General features: G+C 43.5%; 1 protein-coding gene across 1 annotated transcript in view; it reads left to right on the top strand.

The window, feature by feature from the left end:
• The first annotated feature begins 2,806 nt into the window (after positions 1-2,806).
• Positions 2,807-21,450, top strand: part of LOC123767103 (whirlin) — a 379,357-nt gene continuing 360,713 nt past the window's right edge. Inside the window, exon 1 of the mRNA XM_069304866.1 lies at positions 2,807-3,137. Coding sequence (XP_069160967.1) covers positions 3,096-3,137 — 42 coding nt within the window. The 5' untranslated portion in view covers positions 2,807-3,095. The remainder of the gene's footprint in view (positions 3,138-21,450) is intronic.

Here is a 21,450-nt window from a genome sequence, read left to right as displayed (position 1 = left end):
AATGACCAAGTGACAAGACTGAGGAAAACAGAAGGGGCATATACAGAAAGCGACAAGGAAATCTGCGAGGTACTGAATGCAAAATTCCATGGAGTGTTCACTACCGAGCCTGAGCAGCTCCCATTGTTAGAAGAGATTACCCAAGATGAAAGACTATCAGATATAGAGGTGACAGCAGAGGATGTAATGAAACAGTTGACAACACTGGATGCAAATAAAGCTGTTGGACCAGACAAAGTATCACCGTGGATACTTAAAGAGGCAGCGCAGGCTCTCAGCGTGCCTCTGCCAATGATCTTCAATGAGTCACTTATGTCGGGAGAATTGCCCAGTTGCTGGAAGGAGGCAAATGTCGTACCGATTTTCAAAAAGGGGGATAGGGAGGAGGCACTTAACTACAGACCCGTATCACTGACAAGCATCCCCTGCAAAATACTTGAAAGAATAATTAGGCTAAGACTTGTTGAGCACCTGGAGAGCATTGGGTTTGTAAACAAGCACCAACATGGGTTCTGGACAGGGAAATCATGCCTAACAAACCTTTTAGAATTCTATGATAAAGTAACAAGGATAAGGCAGGACAGAGAAGGCTGGGCAGACTGCATATTTCTTGACTGCCAAAAGGCCTTTGATACGGTACCGCACATGAGACTGCTATACAAACTTGAGAGGCAGGTAGGAGTAAGCGGAAAGGCCCTAGTATGGGTGAAGAACTACCTAACAGGAAGGAGTCAGAGGGTAATGGTAAGGGGCGAAAAGTCGGACTGGCGAACAGTAACAAGTGGAGTACCTCAAGGATCGGTGCTGGGACCAATCCTCTTTCTAATTTACGTAAATGATATGTTTACAGGAGTGGAATCACACATGTCAATGTTTGCAGATGACGCAAAATTAATGAGAAGAGTTGTGACAGACGAGGATTGTAGGATCCTCCAAGAGGACTTAAACAGGCTGCAGAGATGGTCAGAGAAATGGCTACTGGAGTTTAACACCAGTAAATGTAAAGTTATGGAAATGGGATCAGGTGACAGGAGACCAAAGGGACAGTACACAATGAAGGGGAACAGCCTACCTGTAACGATTCGAGAAAGAGACCTGGGAGTGGATGTGACACCTAATCTAACTCCTGAGGCACATATAAATAGGATAACGACAGCAGCGTACTCTACACTGGCGAAAATTAGAACTTCATTCAGAAACCTAAATGAGGAAGCTTTTAGGGCGCTTTACACTGCCTACGTGAGACCCGTCTTAGAGTATGCCGCGCCATCATGGAGCCCCCACCTGAAGAAACACATAAAGAAACTGGAGAAGGTTCAGAGGTTTGCGATGAGGCTTGTCCCAGAGCTACGAGGGATGGGATATGAAGAGCGGCTGAAGGAACTGAACCTTACGACACTAGAGAAAAGAAGGGAGAGAGGAGATATGATAGGGACATATAAAATACTCAGGGGAATTGACAAAGTGGAAATAGATCAAATGTTCACACGTAATAATAACAGAACGAGGGGACATGGGTGGAAACTGGAAACTCAGATGAGTCACAGAGATGTTAGGAAGTTTTCTTTTAGCGTGAGAGTAGTAGAAAAATGGAATGCACTTGGGGAACAGGTTGTGGAAGCAAATACTATTCATACTTTTAAAACTAGGTATGATAGGGAAATGGGACAGGAGTCATTGCTGTAAACAACCGATAGCTAGAAAGGCGGGATCCAAGAGTCAATGCTCGATCCTGCAAGCACATATAGGTGAGTATATAGGTGAGTACACACACACACACACATGTTACCCGAGCCCGAGATATAGAGCCCGATAGGCTCAGGAATCTGTACACCTGTTGATTGACGGTTGAGAGGCGGGACCAAAGAGCCAGAGCTTAACCCCCGCAAACACAACTAGGTGAGTACACACACACAGAGGGGAGGGGGCCTGTGGGTGAGTGGACAGCGCTTGGGACTCGTAATCCTAAGTACTGGGGATTGATCCCCGGCCATAACAGAAACATATGGGGCAGAGTTTATTTCACCCTGATGCCCCTGTTACCTAGCAATAAACTCGCACCTGAGAGTTAGACAGCTATTACGGGCTGCTTCCTGGGGTAGTGAAAAAAAAGTTGATTGACAGTTGAGAGGCGGGCCGAAAGAGCAGAAATCAACCCCCGCAAGCACAACTAGGTGAGTACACACACACACACACACACACACACACACACACACACACACACACACACACACACACACAATAATTAAACTATTTCATATTTTAACAGGAAACTGAATTTCGTGAAGTAGAATAATATTACTAATAGTCATAAGAAGACATATAATATTGAGTGATAATGTTTTAAATAACCCTTGGGACATATTTCCTGATACAATAATCATAAATTATTTTGCAATTATTGTATAATTAAACGAATAACACAGAGATAATTGACATAAATAAGTGCAAAATTTTCCAACTTTAAATTTTGATATAAATAGAAGACACAATTGAAAAATATCTTTGAATATTATACATGGAAATGAAAAGTTAAAGAAACTATATTAACGATAAACGCATCAGACAATTAATTTATGTATTATTTAAGTAGAAATTATTTAAAATTATCAAGTTATAATTTTTCAGAAAAGGAGAGATTTAAACAAACGCTCTGAAGGCAGAAAATGAATTATAATTTAAGACGAAAAGAATTAATGCTAAAAGTAAGAATTGCAAGAAATTTGATGAACTAGTAATAAGAGAAATTAACAAAGTATTGGATAATGGATTGAGTGAGAGATGAGGTAAACGTGTTTAGTGATATGTATTGATCTTAACGTGACATGTATATTAATATATATGTATATACATATATATAAATATATATGAGTTTGTGCAGAAAATTTGTAAAAAATGGATAATTGACAACTTAATCATTCTGCGTCTACTAATAATTATTTACTGTTAGAAAATGTTATTTTGAATGGTGAAAATAGTGTTATATTGTGTGCAAAAAATGGAAATGTTGATAGTGCAAGGTGGTGCATGGTGACCCCGGCCACACCCCCACCATCACCATCACCATCACCATCACCACCATCACCATCACCATCATGATCCAGCCTGATCCCGACTACTACTCCGATGTCTGGCCGGTAAGTTGGTCAAATTTGGTTTTTGTTAACTTACACCTCACTGATACTCACAGTCTTTCTCTCACTCTTCCTCCCCCTGACACACAGTGTTCCCTCACGCTCTCCCTTGACACACACACACACACACACACACACGTTCTCTCAGGCACGCTGACATATTCTGACGCGTTCTCTCACTCCCCCCTGACCCTAAGACGCGTTCTCTCACTCCCCCCTGACCCTAAGACGCGTTCTCTCACTCCCCCCTGACCCTAAGACGCGTTCTCTCACTCCCCCCTGACCCTAAGACGCGTTCTCTCACTCCCCCCTGACCCTAAGACGCGTTCTCTCACTCCCCCCTGACCCTAAGACGCGTTCTCTCACTCCCCCCTGACCCTAAGACGCGTTCTCTCACTCTCCCCTGACCCTAAGACGCGTTCTCTCACTCCCCCCCTGACCCTAAGACGCGTTCTCTCACTCTCCCCTGACCCTAAGACGCGTTCTCTCACTCTTCCCTGACCCTAAGACGCGTTCTCTCACTCCCCCCTGACCCTAAGACGCGTTCTGTCACGCGACACAAGCGTTCTCTCATGCTCTCATTCACGTGTATTATCGTATGCGTACACTTTGATACTCATAGTTGTTACTCATGTCCTCATGCACTTGCTCTCGCCTTCCGGGCCTTGCCTCACACACACACACACACACACACACACACACATACACACACACACACACACACACACACACACACACACACACACACACACACACACACTCACACTTATGTTCACACTCAAGCTCTTTGCACCCTTCTTCATAGTACTCACTTCCTCACACTTGCCCTCTCATATTGCACACTTCCTCACACTTGCCCTCTTATATTGCACACTTCCTCACACTTGCCCTCTTATATTGCACACTTTCTCACACTTACCCTCTCATATTGCACACTTCCTCACACTTGCCCTCTTATATTGCACACTTTCTCACACTTGCCCTCTCATATTGAACCCTTCCTCACACTTGCCCTCCCATATTGAACCCTTCCTCACACTTACCCTCTCATATTGAACCCTTCCTCACACTTGCCCTCTCATATTGCACACTTCCTCACACTTGCCCTCTCATATTGAACCCTTCCTCACACTTACCCTCTCATATTGCACACTTCCTCACACTTGCCCTCTTATATTGCACACTTCCTCACACTTGCCCTCTCATATTGCACACTTCCTCACACTTGCCCTCTCATATTGCACACTTTCTCACACTTGCCCTCTCATATTGCACACTTCCTCACACTTGCCCTCTTATATTGCACACTTTCTCACACTTGCCCTCTCATATTGAACCCTTCCTCACACTTGCCCTCTCATATTGAACCCTTCCTCACACTTGCCCTCCCATATTGAACCCTTCCTCACACTTGCCCTCTCATATTGAACCCTTCCTCACACTTGCCCTCTCATATTGAACCCTTCCTCACACTTACCCTCATATTGCACACTTCCTCACACTTGCCCTCTCATATTGCACACTTCCTCACACTTGCCCTCTTATATTGCACACTTCCTCACACTTGCCCTCTCATATTGAACCCTTCCTCACACTTACCCTCTCATATTGCACACTTCCTCACACTTGCCCTCTCATATTATTGCACTTGTAAATATCTCTTCCGTTATCATCATGTCTCTTGAAGAATCTTTATCACCATCTGTGCTTCTGACCTTTATTTGTTGTCGTCTGCATACGTTCCTCCGCAACCTGTTCTCGCACTTACTTATAGTCAATATCTTGCTTATGAATAAGTGCATATATGACATACTAATGTATTGTGAATGTTTGAGTTTACCTTGAAAAGCTGAATAGAAAACCACAACCTAACCTAACCTTCTTAGTATGTTAAGATATTACAATTAGTACTGAACCTATATATTGATATTACAGTTTTATAAAAAATAATAAAACAGAACTAAAATATTTAAATAGTAAAGTAACTCAGGATATTGTCAAATTTTGTATAAAATCTTTATTTTTAATAAAACTGAGAGAAAAAGTTAGTGCCTTGAAAAAAATATGGCATGGAATATGTCACATATATACATATTTATAAGCGAAATAGTGACTGAAAGCAATAAGTCATATATGTGCTGTCTTGTGCGAGAGCAGGTTGCAACCTCGTTCAATATGTTGCAAGCCGTCCTGGTGTTGAGACAGGCTCCTGGCGCCCACTGCAAGATTGCAACACTGATCACGGCTGACGCTTGGCACTGGCGGTGGGCGGATCATGAAGCAATATAGTGTTGCGTGTTCAGCAACCTTCAAATTACACAATATATGTAAAACTCCTCTATAAAGTGTTCATACAACAAATGTGGGATTTTGTACAGCGATGTACATATTTTGTACATCGATAACTGTCCACGTTTTGATGTATTAAAATGCTTCTTTCATAATTGAAAACTGAAATCAAGAAACGATGAATTAAAGACAGTAACAGATAATGTATCTTAGAGTTAATACAAATCTCAAGTCAAACATAGGTTTAGAGAAGGTTGTCAGCTGGGTTATGGCGGTATTGTTTGTTCTTTGTTCATTAGTTCACTTTCGGTTTCTGTGAGAAACATTTTTCATCGGGAAACTATGTAGAATGTTATGTATGGGAAGATGTTCATATTTTTGTTACCATTCCTCAGAATTGTGGGTTATATACACAGTGCTATATACACAATGTGTATATACACATTCCTGGCTATATATACAGTGTATATACACATTCCTGGCTATATACACAATGTGTATATACACATTTCTGGCTATATACACAATGTGTATATACACATTTCTGGCTATATACACAATGTGTATATACACATTCCTGGCTATATGCACAATGTGTATATACACATTCCTGGCTATATACATAATGTTTATATACACATTCCTGGCTATATACACAATGTGTATATACACATTTCTGGCTATATACACAATGTGTATATACACATTTCTGGCTATATACACAATGTGTATATACACATTCCTGGCTATATGCACAATGTGTATATACACATTCCTGGCTATATACATAATGTGTATATATTGCATGTTTGCTACACACCTTCCCAGGTGTATAACAAACACCTATATAAACCTTGCCAGGCAACATGTCCAGGTGCTTGGGACGATTTAAATGACAGATCAGGTGGTAGTTAGGAACCACGACCCCCCCCCTCCTCCCCCTCCTCCTCCCCCCCCTCCTCCCCCCCCTCCTCCCCCCCCTACTCCCCCCCTCTCCCCCCCCTCCCCCCCTCTTCCCCCCCTCCTCCCCCCCTCCTCCCCCCCTCCCCCCCCCTCTTCCCCCCCTCCCCCCTCCTCCCCCCCTCCTCCCCCCCTCTTCCCCCCCCCTCCTCCCCCCCTCCTCCCCCCCTCCTCCCCCCCCTCATCCCCCCCCTCCTCCCCCCCTCCTCCCCCCTCCTCCCCCCCTCCTCCCCCCCCCTCCTCCCCCCCTCTTCCCCCCCCCCCTTCCAGTGGGAACTGACGGTTTAGCTGTACCGAGTTCGCTTCCTACTAGCAACAAGTCGTGGGTTCGACTCCCTGAGCGGCCAGATGAATTAAATGTTTATACCCAGTTTACAATTCTTGTGTTGTGAACACGGGATTGGTTCCTTACCGGCTTCCTGTCTCATGAGCGGGTTGACCCCTATCCTATTTAATAGGATAGTTGACTCCTATCCTATTTAATAGGATAGTTGACCCCTGTCCTATTTAATAGGATAGTTGACCCTATCCTATTTAATGATAGTTGACCCCTATCCTATTTAATAGGATAGTTGAGCTTATCCTATTTAATAGGATAGTTGAGCCTATCCTATTTAATAGGATAGTTGACCCTATCCTATTTAATGATAGTTGACCCCTATCCTATTTAATGATAGTTGACCCCTATCCTATTTAATAGGATAGTTGACCCTATCCTATTTAAGAGGATAGTTGAGCCTATCCTATTTAAAGGATAGGTAAACAGCGTCATTCCTTTTGGATCACCCCGAGACTGCAACCCGTCCTTTGATAAATTACGTCCCTATTTTACTCGTATGTTCTACGGCCAAATATCGCCGTATTAAAATTGTCAAAAAAATGAAAATTAATTAATTGTAAATTAATTAAATGGACCCAAAGCAGCACATTTTGGGTCCTCTGGAGAGCAGGAAATTCTCCTAAAATTTCATAATGTCATGAGAACTGTTAATTTAAAGTGTCCTCTCTTAACCTAACAGACTAAGCCAGAGGACCCAAAACAGAAAACGGAACAGTAAGCCCATTTTGTGAGCCGCTTTCATTGTCTATTACGACAATTTTTGGCCTTAGTGCGCATACAAGCGAAAAGGGACGTAATTAGTAAGAGCACGGTTTTGGAAATAGAGTTAACATAGAGAATAGAGTCATGAAGAAAGATAAAGAAAGCAATAGTTTCCTATAGTGGCCACTGGATATAGCTACTGTCTCTGTGGACAGTTAAGTATGTTATGTTAGTAGTTTGATCTTTAAGGGGAATCAATTGCACAATTGCAACAGCATCTCACCTATGCCTAATGCCAGTAGTTTTCACGTCATCTATTCTACAATTATCCAATTACCTTTGCATCACCGCGAATATGCTAATGTAGTTGTATTAAATATTGGAAAATATATTTACACTTGAAATATAAATGGAGCTAAATCCTATCCCTGAAGCACTCCAGTCCATGATGAGTACATCTCTCTTGTTTTGCTCGGGGGCGTGGGACGGTGGCTCGGGGCGTGGGACGGTGGCTACGGGGCGTGGGACGGTGGCTACGGGGCGTGGGACGGTGGCTACGGGGCGTGGAACGGTGGCTACGGGGCGTGGGACGGTGGCTACGGGGCGTGGGACGGTGGCTACGGGGCGTGGGACGGTGGCTACGGGGCGTGGGACGGTGGCTACGGGGCGTGGGACGGTGGCTACGGGGCGTGGGACGGTGGCTACGGGGCGTGGGACGGTGGCTACGGGGCGTGGGACGGTGGCTACGGGGCGTGGGACGATGGCTACGGGGCGTGGGACGGTGGCTACAGGGCGTCGGACGGTGGCTACGGGGCGTCGGACGGTGGCTACGGGGCGTCGGACAGTCGCTACGGGGCGTGGAATTGGGTACCTGGGATATCAGAATGATCGTCGGGGCGTATAGGGTGGAGTACCCTAGACAATAGGTAGGCGATAGGGAAATAGACGTGAAATGGGCGGGATATAAGCATTGTGGGGTGGGAAACACGGAGCATCACCAGCACCCCGCCCACGCCACGCCCACCCACGCCACGCCCACCCACGCCACGCCCACCCACGCCACACCCACCCACGCCACACCCACCCACGCCACACCCACCCACGCCACGCCCACCCACGCCACGCCCACCCACGCCACGCAGCTGCCAACCTTCACCCGAGGACGAGGGGCCCACAAACTTTATTCATCAGGGGATCGTTTACATTGACGACGTTGTATAAGTTTAGCCATTACTGACCCCCCCTCACCCGGGGAAGCTTATTTCTCCGGTCGGGGCCTCGTTCAGGCAACTGTGTGTGATGAACGATCACCGCGCCTGTGTTAGGCCCCGGGGGGGAACGGTACGATCCAATAACCTGTCTTGTGATTACAATGGCCTGGATTGTTGTTGTTAGATTCAGCTACTCGGAACAAAAAGTTTCAAAGTAGCACGGGCTATGGTGAGCCCGGAGTGGGATGGGGGGGCTTTTTCAGAATGCCTTTTAATTTTTTTGTGGAAGTACTTGGGGGGTGTATTAGTGTACTCACCTGGTTGAGCTGGTAGGGTCGAGCATCAGCTCCTAAGCCCTGTCTTTCCGCCATTCTTTAGTTCACTGCAGTGACATTTTTCACTCGTTTTTCTTTTTATATTCACATTTACAATTGTATATTGAATTCGTTCGACAACTTCTTCATTCGGTGAATATTTATTTCCATTTATTTACAGTTCTTTGCAAAAAGTTTTTTCTTACATTTGTGTTTCCAGTTGTTACTTATGTTCACTCGTTCCACTGCTCCTTAATTTGAACAGTGCTTCTATGTACTTCGTCAGTCGCCCTTAGTATTTTGTACGTCGTTATCATGTCGGCCTTATGACTTCATTCCTCCAGTGTAGAGAGGTCCAGCTCCAACAGTCTTTCGTCATTACTCAGTCGCTCTTGCTCAGGTACAAAATTTGTTTCATAATTTTTTACATTTTTCTAGTTTAGTTTTGCGTTTCTTTATATACATACTGCGGCAGCTCAGTCTATAACAAGTTTCACAAAGAATGAGTACAGCGCTCGGAAGGGATCTTGCAAAAAGATCTCTTTATCCTCTTCTTATTCCTATCTCCTTCTCATTCGGTGGTTATAATAGGAGCTGCCTCGTATGGGCCAATAGGCCTTCTGCAGCTCTTATTATTATTACTATCCCCTCTACTACACCTTGCTTTGCTCCTCAGCTCTCTCTTGCCTATTTATTGCCTGTCTCTACTTCCTCATCACAATCGACTTGAGAATGGTCCAGGACGGACGGAAACGTCGTCGTCCCTTCACCTTCTAGTGTGTGATCTGGTCAACATACTTTAGCCACGTTATTGTGACTCATCGCCTGCATCTTGTGTCCAAGTTTCTGGACGTAATCGGCATGGCATATGCTGCCCTCGTTATTCTGCTGTTGTCTGGCTCTGGTGTTCGATCTCCAGCAAGTTGCGTTTTCTACATACTGTAGTGTATTTGAAGTTATCTTAATACCACGTCTATCCCCATAACCTTGCATTTGTCAGGGGTTAAAGTCTAATAACCATCTTTCAGACCGTTGTCAAGTTCACCATGTAATGTATACCACTCGTTCTCTCGTCTGACAGGCCTCATTAGTTTAGCATCGTCAGAAACATGGATAAGAATGAGCTAGTTTTCTCTATTAAATCGTTTACATATATTAGCAACAGGATGGGCCTTAGTTGTGTGTGTGTGTGTGTGTGTGTGTGTGTGTGTGTGTGTGTGTGTGTGTACCCAAATAGTTGTTCTCACCTACTTGTGTTTGCGGTGGTTGAGCTTCGACTCTTTGGTCCCACCTCTCAGCTGTCAATCTATTGGTGTACAGGGGTCCGATTCACGAAGCAGTTACGCAAGTATTTACGAACGTGTACATCTTTCTTCAATCTTTGATGGCTTTGGTTACATTTATTAAACAGTTTACCTTCATGAAAACTTGCCAATCAACTGTTGTTATTGTTATAAACAGCCTCCTGGTGCTTCGGAGCTCATTAACTGTTTAATGCTCCTGGCAGTATGGGTTCGAGTTACTTCTGGGGTGTGGAGTTTTCAGTTGCATATATGCCTGAAGACCATTCAGGCTTGTTCGGATTTCTGTTGCTCACGAGGCCCCACAAAATGAGGTGATTTGATAAAATAACTATGCCTAAGATTGCCTAAAATATGCCTAAAATAACTATGCCGTCGGGATATTGGGCAAATAGCCTCGGCTACTATCATCTTTTATACGGTCACTGATGGTCGAGTGGTTAAGTATCCTGTACACTAGTTGCATAGTGCTCCTGAGAGTATGGGTTCGAGTCAATTCTGGGGTGTGAAGTTTTCAGTTGCATATATGCCTGGGGGATCTTTCTTGTAAATGTATGTTGTTGAATATGACCGAAAGGGTAAGATTAATAATTCTAACACGAATCTTCTCAATATTTCTTACGTTTTTCTTCACTGTCGGGAGTAATTGAAAAATTATCTCCAAAGTTAATTTTTACATTTTTTATTTATGGTCTGACGCCTAGAAGCGTTTCGCAAGACCTCTCACATTTTCAAAGACTGATTTTTATGTACTCCAATTCATGTTTATATTTGTTTTTGGTTAAGTGACAGGAATCAAATCATTGGGAAAAGACAGAACACGAAACAATGGGTATAAGTGAGGTATGTAACCATGTGTATACATTTTATCTGCTTGTTTCTGTGCTGGTTTGGGGTCTTGAAGTGGGTAGAATGTAATTGTGTGTTAATAGGCTGTTGATTGCTGGTTCTGACTTTTTGATGTGTAGGGCCTCGCTGATGTCGAGCCGCCTGCTATCACTGTATCTGTCGATAATTTCTGTGTTTCTTGTTAAGATTTCTCTGGAGATGGTCTGGTTGTGTGAGGAGATTATATGCTCGTTGATGGAGCCCTGTTGTTTATGCATTGTTAATCGCCTAGAAAGAGTCGTTGTTGTCTTGCCTATATACTGAGTTCTTTGGGGCCGACAGTCCCCAGGTGGGCATTTGAAGGCATAGACGACGTTGGTTTCTTTCAAGGCGTTCTGTTTGGTGTCTGGAGAACTCTTCATGAGTAGGTTGGCCGTTTTCTAGTTTTTGTAGTAAATTGTTAATTGTATCTTCTCAATAAGACACAATCTTCTCAAGACACAAATCAGAAAATACAATTAACAATTTACATATCAGCAAGAGAAGCTTTTCAACGTGTCCACTAACACCTTGGACCAAGGTGTTAGTAGACACGAGAATTGTGAATTGTGTCCACGTTAATGGACACAATTTCAGCACTCTTTCACGAGAAAGAGTGCTGAAATTGGCAATAATCTTCTTAACAAATTATCTCGCGTGCCCGTGGGAATTTTCAGCCACAGATTATAATTCAAATTATCACATATGTATTTTACCATTTTCTTTATGGAGAGAGAAAATGTTTGAAAACACTGTTAAACAAGCTTGTTTAGGAAACCCATTTATCTTATGAATTGATTTAAATGGTACAACATTACAAATTACATGTTTTCAATAATTAGTAATTACCAAGAAGTGATACTAATGAAGTAAAACAATAAATAATGTCTTTAAGGAAAATGGAGTCCACCTGACAGACAATTCGCTGCACATATGCGCACGCCTTGTACATATCAGCCTTGTACATATCAGCCCTGGAGGTATGTTCAGGTAACTTTACCAAATTCTCAAAGCTCTTTACCAAATTTGAGCTGGTAAAGCAAATTTACCAGCTCTTCACAAAGTAAAGGTAACCTATATAAATATATTTAATTATGCATAGGTGTGAACAATGAAGGAGCAGCAGCATGTAGCGACCATTGCCTCGTGTGATGCATGGAGCTGCCTCATGTGATGCATGGAGCTGCCTCATGTGATGCATGGAGCTGCCTCATGTGGTGCATGGAGCTGCCTCATGTGATGCATGGAGCTGCCTCATGTGATGCATGGAGCTGCCTCATGTGATGCATGGAGCTGCCTCATGTGATGCATAGAGCTGCCTCATGTGATGCATGGAGCTGCCTCATGTGATGCATGGAGCTGCCTCGTGTGATGCACGGACCCTCCCGGCCCACAGTCACCTAAAAATAAAGACCTTGTGTTAATGATATGAATTTCTCCACGTGTGGTTAGAGTTGGGGAAGGGAAGGGAATTGTCGGGAAAGTGCCAAGCCATTACGACTATATAGCACTGGGAGAGGGTCAGGATAAGGATTTAGAATGGGTCGGGGAGGGAAGGAATGGTGCCCAACCACTTGGATGGTCGGGGATTGAACGCCGACCTGCATGAAGGGAGACCGTCGCTCTATCGTTTCTTTCACCCTATGCCTCTGTTACCTAGCAGTAAAATAGGTACCTGGGTGTTAGTCAGCTGTCACGGGCTGCTTCCTGGGGGTGGAGGCCTGGTCGAGGACCGGGCCGCGGGGACATAAAAAAAAAAAAAAGCCCCGAAATCATCTCAAGATAACCTCAAGATAACCGTCCAGCCCAAGTGGTTGGACTTTGGGATTATTACACCCATTTAATATTGGGTAACTGACGTACTTATCTAGCTGGAAGATCTTACACTAACTCAAAGGCTTTACCACCAACCGGCTTGTGGTGAATATTTGGGCCTGCGAGCCGCTCCAAGCAACAGCCTGGTGGACCAAGCTCGCACGAGCCAAACTTGCCCTCGGGCCGGGCTTGGGGAGTAGAAGAACTCCGAGAACCTCGGCCAGGTACACGACAACTTCTCACGTCATTAATATTGAAGTCGTGACACAAGTCGTCACGACTTTGGTCTTACGCTCCACAGAGAGAGTGTAAGACAGTTCAGCAGATGCTACAGAGCTTGGACAAGCACTCCTCTGGGACACGTTCATTTGTTTCCGGGTCATGCAAGTAAGGATTGAAATGCATCTGCAGCAGCAGGAAGTACCTGCTTCTACATTGCCTACTGCGTTGTGGGCTCAGAAGCAAATGGTCTGAGTGTATTCCTGTCAGGACGTGTTCTTACACCTGATGCCAATGTACAAGGGAGATCGACGCATACACGCAGTGCAGTTATACACCGCACAGCTATACACAGTAGTTATTCACTGTACACTTATACACAGTGCAGTTATACTGTTCACCTATACACAGTGCAGTTATACAATGTACACTGTCCACGGTGTCCCTGATGGCTGAGTGGACAGCGCTCGGAATTCGTAGTCCTAAAATTCCGGGTTCGATCCCCGGCGGAGGCGGAAACAAATGGGCAGAGTTTTTCTCAACCTGATGCGCCTGTTCACCTAGCAATGATAAGTACCTTAGAGTTAAACAGCTGCTACGGGCTGCTTCCTGAGGGGGATGTAACAAAAAGGAGGCCTGGTCGAGGACCGGGCCGCGGGCACGCTAAGCCCCGAAATCATCTCCAGATAACCTCAAGATAACCAGCTCACACACTCATACAATGCCTGTGATCTGCTCTTTATTAACCACATCGGTTAAGTTTATTATAAGTTATGCGAAATTTACGGTAAATCCTAAAATTATCCTAATATCAATTTGTAATTTGAACAAATATTAAATATCCATTACAAACTGATGAGGCTTCAGTGATTTTTTTGTCTTTTATTAAGAATAATTACACGTTAATTTCATATTGATATTATAAATTAACATAATATATTCATCGAAAGGTGATCCCGGGAAATTAGCTGGTGTTAATTTTATAAAAATAATCGATGGATTGTTCAATAAGTTTAAAAGTTCAATCAGGTTAAACTTGTTATTTTATTAATTTGGTAAAGTTGTGGAACTTAATAAGCATCTCAACGCTGAGGGGTGAGTTTGGGCATCTGAGGAGTGGTGTATGCTTCTCTGTACTGTGTGAAGATGTCCAGTGTATGGCTCTTTGATGTCCAGATGTCTGGGGCCAGATTCACGAAAGCACTTACGAACGTGTACATCTTTCCTCAATCTTTGACGGCTTTGGTTACATTTATTAAACAGTTTACAAGCATGAAAACTTGCCAATCAACTGTTGTTGTTGTTATAAACATCCTCCTGGTGCTTCGGAGCTCATTAAATGTTTAATAATTGTAAACAAAGCCGCCAAACATTGAGAAAAGATGTACAAGCTCGTAAGTGCTTGCGTAAGTGCTTTCGTGAATTTGTCCCCTGGCTCTTTGGTCCCGCCTCTCAACCGTCAATCAATTGGTGTACAGGTTCCTGAGCCTACTGGGCTCTATCATATCCACATTTGAAACTGTGTATGGAGTCAGCCTCCACCACATCACTGTCTCATGCATTCCATTTGTTAACTACTCTGACACTGAAAACATTATATCTAATGTCTCTGTGGCTCATTTAGGTACTCAGTGTCCACCTGTGTCCCCTTGTTCGCGTACCACCAGTGTTTAAAAGTTTATCCTTATCTACCCTGTCAATTCCTCTGAGAATTTTGTAGGTGGTGATTTCCTGGTTGATACCTGGTTGATGGGGTTCTGGGAGTTCTTCTACTCCCCTATCCCGGCCCGAGGCCAGGCTTGACTTGTGAGAGTTTGGTCCACTAGGCTGTTGCTTGGAGCGGCCCGCAGTCCCACATACCCACCACAGCCCGGTTGGTCCGGCACTCCTTGGAGGAATAAATCTAGTTTCCTCTTGAAAATGTCCACGGTTGTTCCGGCAATATTTCTTATGCTTGCTGGGAGGACGTTGAACAACCGCGGACCTCTGATGTTTATACAGTGTTCTCTGATTGTGCCTATGGCACCTCTGCTCTTCACTGGTTCTATTCTGCATTTTCTTCCATATCGTTCACTCCAGTACGTTGTTATTTTACTGTGTAGATTTGGTACTTGGCCCTCCAGTATCTTCCAGGTGTATATTATTTGATATCTCGTCTTCTTTCTAGTGAGTACATTTGGAGGGCTTTGAGACGATCCCAATAATTTAGGTGCTTTATTGCGTCTATGCGTGCCGTATATGTTCTCTGTATTCCCTCTATTTCAGCAATCTCTCCTGCTCTGAAGGGGGACGTGAGTACCGAGCAGTACTTGAGACGGGACAACACAAGTGACTTGAAGAGTACAACCATTGTGATGGGATCCCTGGATTTGAAAGTTCTCGTAATCCATCCTATCATTTTTCTGGCTGTCGCAATATTTGCTTGGTTATGATTATGTCTCCCTTTACTCTTCAGTAAGTACCTACGGGCTCACCATAGCCCGTGCTACTTGGAACTGCTTGTTCCGAGTAGCGAATCTTTAGCAACAACATCTTCAGTCTTTCTGGGACGTGAAGTTCAGCTCCCGTAGCCTGTGCATGGTTGTACAGTGTCTAACTACACTGTGTATAATTGTATAGTGTATGACTGTGGTGTGTATTGCTGTATAGTGTATGACTGCACCGTGTATTGGTATATGTACAACTGTACCTTGTACAGTGCATAACTACACCATGTGCAGTGTATAACTACACCATGTGCAGTGTATAACTACACCATGTACAGTGTATAACTACACCTTGTACAGTGTATAACTACACTGTGTACAGTGTATAACTACACCGTGTACAGTGTATAACTACACCATGTACAGTGTATAACTACACCATGTACAGTGTATAACTACACCATGTACAGTGTATAACTACACCATGTACAGTGTATAACTACACCATGTACAGTGTATAACTACACCATGTACAGTGTATAACTACACCATGTACAGTGTATAACTACACCATGTACAGTGTATAACTACACCTTGTACAGTGTATAACTACACCTTGTACAGTGTATAACTACACCTTGTACAGTGTATAACTACACCTTGTACAGTGTATAACTACACCATGTACAGTGCATAACTACACCATGTACATTGTATACCTTCGCCGTGTACCAATACATAGTATATAAATACACATTGTATATCTGAACCATATATAACTGAACCACGTGTAACTACAACGTGAATAACTACACTGTGTATAACTGCAAGTACCGTGTATAACTGTAGCATGGATAACTGAAATGTGTGTTACTGCACCATGTTTAAACCGTGTATAATTGCACCATTATATATCCATCGTGTTTAACCAGTGTCTATAAGAGTGCGTTGTCAAAGTCTGAGTGTGGTTAGAACGAGACTTACTCGTTCATTACTCGACAGCCTCATTAGACTCAACGTCTAATGAGGCTGTTATCCTGGGTCCATGTTGTTGTTAAAGATTTAGCTACTCAGGACGAAGTGTCCATGTAGCACGGGCTATGGTGAGCCCGTAAACAAGAGGACTGGAGCCTGGGTCCAGTCCTCTTATGCTTTTGACCTTCTGACCGGGTCACCTGTGTTGTTGATGTTATTGTTTTAGATTCAGCTACTGGACCAACACTTCCATGTAGCACGGGCTTTGGTGAGCGGTAATATCTTCTATGGAATTATGGTCATTTGTCCTGTTTGTAATCCTGATATTCTGAGAACTGGAGATGTTATTAATAGAGGTGTTCATCTGGATGTTATCCCTCGTAACTCTCTCCATACCCCCAAGGAACGCGGCTAATGGCACTGCTTTCATTCATACATTTATTGAGATCTAATTTTTATTCACTCAATCATTTTCCTAGTAAAGCTAGCCTCCGAAATAAAGCTTTTGTTATCAACGAAAGTATTCAGAGTATTTATTAGAACTCCTTCCATTGCCCCTTCTAGTTCTAATATTATTACATTTATAGATTATTTCTCACTTCTTAAAATCAACATTGTGATCCTTTTCCCATCTATGGTTAGCTACAGCACTGTTACCAGCCGTGATTCTACACGCTCTCTTACGTTCGTCAATTATGATATCAATTTTTCGCCCTGTTTCCCCCTACATAGACTTAACTACAATCTCTTCAAGGTACTTTATAAACGCCTCCCAGATTCTATAATTTCCTACTTTATTCTTACAAACGTAACGTAATTGATACAAGCCATAAAAATCGTTTTCAATTACCCAAATACAATTAGGGAAAGGGTTCGTAAGAATAGAGTAGATGATAGAAATCCAGGAGGCGCTTATTTTTATACATCTGGACATCAACGGTATCTTAGGAGTCAATAAAATTGCCACCGGGGCACCACAATTTTAACAGCCTAGGATAAATTAGTTCATTTACATTCTACTGGACCTATTCGCTTTAGGAAGTCATCAAATTTACAAACTCCACCACAACATGTATGCCTGAAATGGGCAGCTGCTCAGTTGTGGAAACAAAGAATTGTTACCCACAATCAAAAATGAGCCTTGGTGTGATCTAGAGTAAAAATATAACTTTAGTCTGCCCTAATTATTGGGTTCAGAAAGAAAAATCCTCACCGAGAATATGTAAAAAATATTCACTTTAATTATATACAAATTCAACATGGACCTAACCAAGGCCTAAGTGACTGGGATCCAGTCATGGATTCAAAATTTACAGCATTGCGGGCATTCAAAATATACAAGAATCAAGGGTCACGATAACACGATTAATTCTTGTATTAAAACAATGAAACGCATTCATTTATTATCCCAAAGTCGGCAGAATAATGCACTTCACATAGAGATCACACATACTTAAGAAAAAAGAGCATATTTTTGGAATATCAAAATGAGACCTCATTTTTTCGTCTTTAATATAAAACGTAGACCTTTGACAAATACGAGGCTATAGCTAGATTTTGGGTAATCGGATTATTGAAAGTATTTATCAATCAATAAACTACCCCGTGCTCTCATTAATTATTAAATATATTTATGTACAATATCCAATTATTAAAGTTCCAGACGATAAATATGTAGCTTCTGAACAAACTAGTTTATTAAACTACATTGACAAACAGTATCATGGCTCACTGCGACTTGGCCTGGAGTGATATGTGACATACCAGCCCACGGTACAACTTCAAGGCAAGCCAGTTCTATCCCAGCCGTGGTGGAGGAAGGGTGCGTCCTGGAGCACTCTAAAAAATTGTGAACTTGTGATCCAGTGACTTTGATGGATGATGGACAAGACGAATCCGGGTCCTTTCGGGCAGCATTGACCAGGAAAAAAAAACAGAAAACTGCGCAGAGTTAAGTGATACTGACAGTGATGAACGGGTGAAGAAGTGTAGTGATCGATGACAGACAGGACCTGGGTTTCAAAGTTCTATACAAACTCTCAGGAAAATGTTGACCAGACCACACACTAGAAGTTGAAGGGACGACGACGTTTCGGTCCGTCCTGGACCATTCTCAAATCTCAGGAAAATCTCACCGGAAGGCTGCAACAAGACCACACGTAGCAAGAGACATAGATTAATGGAAGGAAGCGGCTGTTATTTCCCCTGGACGTGTCAACTAACTTTTCATCAGGAGCTGGAGTGGACCGTTCAATTGGCCAAGGAATTTGGTGAATATGAACCATTATTTAAGGATGGTGCTTCACTCTACGTAACGGTTGGGACAGAAGAGGAGGTGGAACAACTAATGACTGACGGATTTAATAATATTGTTTTGATTATTCCTGAAGTGGGAATAATTTACACCAAAGTTATTGTTTTAAGAATCCGACATACCTGGATCCTGAATTTCTTCATATCAACAATGAAAGTGATGTGTTGGTCAAGAGGAACATTGTACGTGGTGGAATACAAAGCCAAATTGTAGCCTTGTTAAAGGTTGAGGCTCAAGAAAGACTTTTAGTGCAAGGACTTGGATACAAGAAAGTGGCAAAATATATTAAAGAGTCTACATTATGTATAAAGTGTTCTCGTTAGGGACATATGGCTTGGAAATGCTAATTTGAACTCAGATTTCGGTATTGTGGCAAGAAGCATGACTCGCGACAGTGAGATTGTCAAGATTGACAAATTTGATTGACAAGATTCTCCTTTGTCAAGATTGACAAAGGAGAAAAATTGTTGCCATCTTGCTGCAATTGTCGAGGCATCAACAATGCTGGTTGCATCCAAATCACATGAAGCCCCCACGTGAGAGATTTCAAGCCAGCATCCATAAACAGGGTTATCTTGAGGTTATCTTGAGATGATTTCGGGGCTTTTTAGTGTCCCCGCGGCCCGGTCCTCGACCAGGCCTCCACCCCCAGGAAGCAGCCCGTGACAGCTGACTTAACTCCCAGGTACCTATTTACTGCTAGGTAACAGGGGCATTCAGAGTGAAAGAAACTTTGCCCATTTGTTTCTGCCTCGTGCGGGAATCGAACCCGCGCCACAGAATTACGAGTCCTGCGCGCTATCCACCAGGCTACGAGGCCCCCGGGTAAACGAAGGGTAAACGAAGCTTCGAAGGAAGGCAAGAGCGTACAGCAGGAACAAAGAAGAAACAGTGGAAACCTTAGTCGTGTCATCAAACAAACCTTGGTCGTGTCATCAATAGCTTCAACGGCTACTCCTTATAGATTCATACACACACCGAGTCGTTATCACGTCCGTAACTCACTGGTCGGGATTGTCACTAGGCTTCGACGGTCAGTCCATTTGTGTTGACCCACCAAGATCCAAATGCAGCTCCCTCCACTGAATTTGGTATGCTATTGAGTCTTTTCTAGTCTCAGCAGGTTCCTTCGTCGACGATACTCATATGAATGTATCCAGAAAGGTCCGCTTAGCACCTCAATATGGTCAGAGTCTTGTTGCCTCTTTCTTAGGCTCAGTTCGCCACTTAGGATCCAAATCTAAAGATCCTCGCGAGAGTGCCCAAGGTCACAACCTCCCTGTCTGAAGTCTAGCGGAACAGTGAGCCGGGCGCCGCTCCCTGGGGTGAGCTCGGCGCCGCTCCCTGGGGTGAGCTCGGCGCCGCTCCCTGGGGTGAGCTCGGCGCCGCTCCCTGGGGTGAGCTCGGCGCCGCTCCCTGGGGTGAGCTCGGCGCCTGCTGATGATGTTACAGAAAGCTTGTCGCTTGGCTGAGCCCCCGCTAGTCACCTATCTCATTGTGTGAACTCTAAACAGTGTCACTGCACTCCACCAAACCCCAGATGTGTCACCGCCCACCCGGGCGCCATTTTCTTTCGCAATCTGCCACAATGTACCCCTGTACAGCCAAATATCAAGCAAGAATTGTGTATAAGACTCGTTCCTTTTTAACTTAAATTACAGCTTGGGCCGTCTGCGATCTTTCTAGATGGTTAAAAATGACTCGAGGGTGGGAAGGACTGTTGTCAGGCAGCGATCATAACAGTGGCAGTAGGAAACGGAGCCGAAAAAGTGCACTCTAGTGGTTATGAGGTGCAGGGCAGTGTTGTCGATTCGGTACACAGATCTTGGAATTCTTCAAAAAGTTGGACAAGAGGACTGAAGCTCTAGAAACATTAGCTATGGCAAACAGATGGGGTGTAGTGGGAAATGAAACGGAGGGGGAAGAAAGTAAGGAAGTGGATGGCGTATCGCGGATTGAAAGTCTCAGGAAAATGAACTATCCACTAACGATGGCAGTGTTCAACCCAGTGTGGTGGAAAATGTTGACGGAGAAGCTCAGGAAAAATGGTTTACAAAAATAGAATTTGAAGACATAATTAAGAATAGAGTTACATTTGATTGTAGTGGGGGTACAAGTGTTTAACAAGAAAAATGTCAAAATCTTGGGAGTGTGTGGCCAAGGTGATATTGCTTCTCAAGGACTTAAAATGTTGGGAGGCTGTGGACAAGGCGATGTCTTGTGAAATAGCAAACCGCAGCAAAGTTAAGAGTCTGTGAACATAGAGAAATTACTGCATCTACGTTGTATTACTCCAATGATGGTGTTAATTATTTCTTTAGCAATGAAATTCATTCTTAAAGGACATCATACTTTGTAACATTAGATCATAAGGATCGTATAATGCATTGACATGCATTATTTCATTTATTCCCACCTTTTGAAGTGAGAGGATTAATTCATTCGCCTCTCATTAATCTAATTGCCAAAGCTTCCATCATTTACCATCATTATCTCAGTAATAGTATTTCTTGGGCCATGAGAATAATCTTGGGATTATTCTCGTGGCTTCTTTCTGTACCTTCTTCAACTTGTTTAATCTGT

This window comes from Procambarus clarkii, chromosome 53 (assembly GCF_040958095.1).
Source record: "Procambarus clarkii isolate CNS0578487 chromosome 53, FALCON_Pclarkii_2.0, whole genome shotgun sequence".
NCBI lineage: Eukaryota > Metazoa > Arthropoda > Malacostraca > Decapoda > Cambaridae > Procambarus > Procambarus clarkii.
This window is presented reverse-complemented; position numbering and strand designations above follow the sequence as displayed.